The 2,523-nt window shown below is 49.2% G+C and overlaps 1 protein-coding gene across 1 annotated transcript; it reads left to right on the top strand.

Moving 5' to 3' along the window:
* The first annotated feature begins 397 nt into the window (after nt 1-397).
* Ndn (necdin, MAGE family member) lies at nt 398-2,064 on the top strand. Its single transcript, XM_015506588.2, has one exon. The coding sequence runs from the start codon at nt 528-530 to the stop codon at nt 1,503-1,505; it is 978 nt and encodes a 325-aa protein (XP_015362074.1). The 5' UTR covers nt 398-527; the 3' UTR covers nt 1,506-2,064.
* Nucleotides 2,065-2,523: the final 459 nt, after the last annotated feature.

Below are 2,523 nucleotides of genomic sequence, written 5' to 3'. Positions count from 1 at the left end.
CACATTAGTTTGTTTTTTCTTTCTTTATTCGTTCTAATTAGTTTACTGGTACATAGGAAACTCAAGTTTCTGCATGCACCTATACCTGTCTCTGGGACTCATGCCTAACTTGATTCTGGATGTACTCAGGTGAGCATTTCCTAAAAACTAGATTTCACTGTCTGAGAAACTTGAGCTACTATCTTTCTCTTAAACTTCCTCCTTCTCCAGTGGTCATCCATCTCCCCTTGCCTCCCCTCACGACATTCTCAACCAAACGGGAAATTTAGGGTCAATATTACCACCCAGGTTCTACAGACCCTCCCGTCGGGCTCTCCTCTGGCCCCTCCCGCCCTGGCAGCCTGGCCGCGGCTCGCGGACGCGCAGGCGCACTGTCCAGTACCGCCGCCGCCNGCCCCGCCCTGCCTGCCGCTGCGGAAGGCGCTTCTCTCCGCAACGCGCACTTCCTCTCTTGGAGTCCGCGGAGCGAGAGCCGGCTCGAAGAGCTCCCGGAGACAGAGGCCACGCCCTTGTCAGACGTCGCAGACATGTCCGAACAAAGTAAGGACCTGAGCGACCCCAACTTTGCAGCGGAGGCCCCCAACTCTGAGATGCACAGCAGCCCTAGGGTTCCGGTAGGGGTCCCTCCTCCCGCCTCTCCCCCCGCGACCCTCGCAGGGCCACCGAGCCCTCCTGTAGGCCCGACGGCCTCTCCTCAGGCCGCGCTGCCGCCCCAGGCCTTGAGCGAAGAGGAGGACCCGAAGATCCTGCAACAGGCCGCAGAGGAGGGTCGCGTCTACCACCCCCCTGAACCTGCCCAGCCGCTCCCACCGCCGCCGGCCCCTGCTCAGCTAGTGCAGAAGGCTCACGAGCTCATGTGGTACGTGCTGGTCAAGGACCAGAAGAAAATGATCATCTGGTTTCCAGACATGGTGAAGGATGTCATCGGCAGCTACAAGAAATGGTGCAGAAGCATCCTCAGGCGCACCAGCCTCATCCTTGCCAGAGTTTTCGGGCTGCACCTGAGGCTGACCAGTCTCCACACGATGGAGTTTGCGCTGGTCAAAGCACTAAACCCCGAGGAGCTGGACAGGGTGGCGCTGAACAACCGCATGCCCATGACAGGCCTCCTGCTCATGATCCTGAGCCTCATCTATGTGAAAGGTCGTGGTGCCAGAGAGAGCGCCGTCTGGAACGTGCTGCGCATCCTGGGGCTGAGGCCCTGGAAGAAGCACTCCACCTTCGGGGATGTGAGAAAGCTTATCACTGAGGAGTTCGTCCAGCAGAATTACCTGAAGTACCAGCGCGTTCCCTTCGTTGAGCCTCCTGAGTACGAGTTCTTCTGGGGCTCCCGAGCCAGCCGCGAAATCACCAAGATGCAAATCATGGAGTTCCTGGCCAGGGTCTTTAAGAAAGACCCCCAGGCCTGGCCTTCCAGATACAGAGAGGCTCTGGAGGAAGCCAGAGCTCTGTGGGAGGCTAATCCCAGTGCCCACTGCCCCCGCAGCAGTGTCTCTGAGGACTAGAAAGGTCTGGAGGCAGATTAATGGTTTCTGACCATCACCAGGGCTGTGGAAGGGTGGGGGTGAGTCAGTCATTAGAGTATTCAGGATTTACAGTGCAGTATTTCACGTGTAACTTTTAAGTTTTCAGTACAGTGCTTTTATACCTTTTAATGCAATGTTGTATTCATTTGGGTACTATTGAGTAGTGTTTAGAATTTATGCATGTTTGTTTATAAGTAAGCTCAGTTGGTGCTTTTGCTTTTGTGCTCTTTCTTGGATTTTTTTTTTGTACCAGAGATGTGCTAAACTTATGAAATACATTGAAAAAAATTTCCATCTTATTCTTTTATATGGGACCGATGATGTGTGTTGGAGTGGACTGTACCTGGACATTTGGGAAGAACTCACCAGCAAAGCTGGCCTAACCAAGAGAAGTCAAGGGCCCTCTCTGTATGACCTTGCTGGGCACAGTGTGGAGTGAACTGATTTGAACTGAAACGGTCTCAATGTGGGCACTTGGCACACTTTATTAAACACATATACACCCCTACCATGAATAAACTTTAATGTAAACATTAAAGATTCTTGTGATACAATCATTTTTTGGAAAAGTGTAACTTGTCTTGTTAAGAAAGTAGTATAGGTGGGAATGAGGGAAAGAGTTTATTGTACAAAATGTACATATATAACAATTTCACCTTAAAGGATGGGAAATTACTACTCATGGGTATACATACATGTGTGAAGTTTATAGTTTTATTTTTAAAAATGTGACTCATGTTTGTTTTAAAAACTTTGACACATATGAAAGTTAAAATAATAACTGGCACTATGTAGGGTAATTTTCTACATTTTGGCAAAATTAACAGCTGACCTTTGCGGACACTTAAAAAGTGTGAGCTATTATATTTATGCTCTTTACAGGACTTTCACCTTTTATTCAGTCCTCACAAGAATAACCTTAATAGGTAGAAACATATTACACCAACACTGAAGAAAATGAAGGAACAAAGTATTGGCAATGAATTTTCCATAGATC

Source organism: Marmota marmota, unplaced genomic scaffold (assembly GCF_001458135.2).
Source record: "Marmota marmota marmota unplaced genomic scaffold, marMar, whole genome shotgun sequence".
Taxonomy (NCBI): Eukaryota; Metazoa; Chordata; class Mammalia; order Rodentia; family Sciuridae; genus Marmota; species Marmota marmota.
Note: the sequence above shows the minus strand (reverse complement) of the source record. Positions and strands in the feature narration are given on the sequence as shown.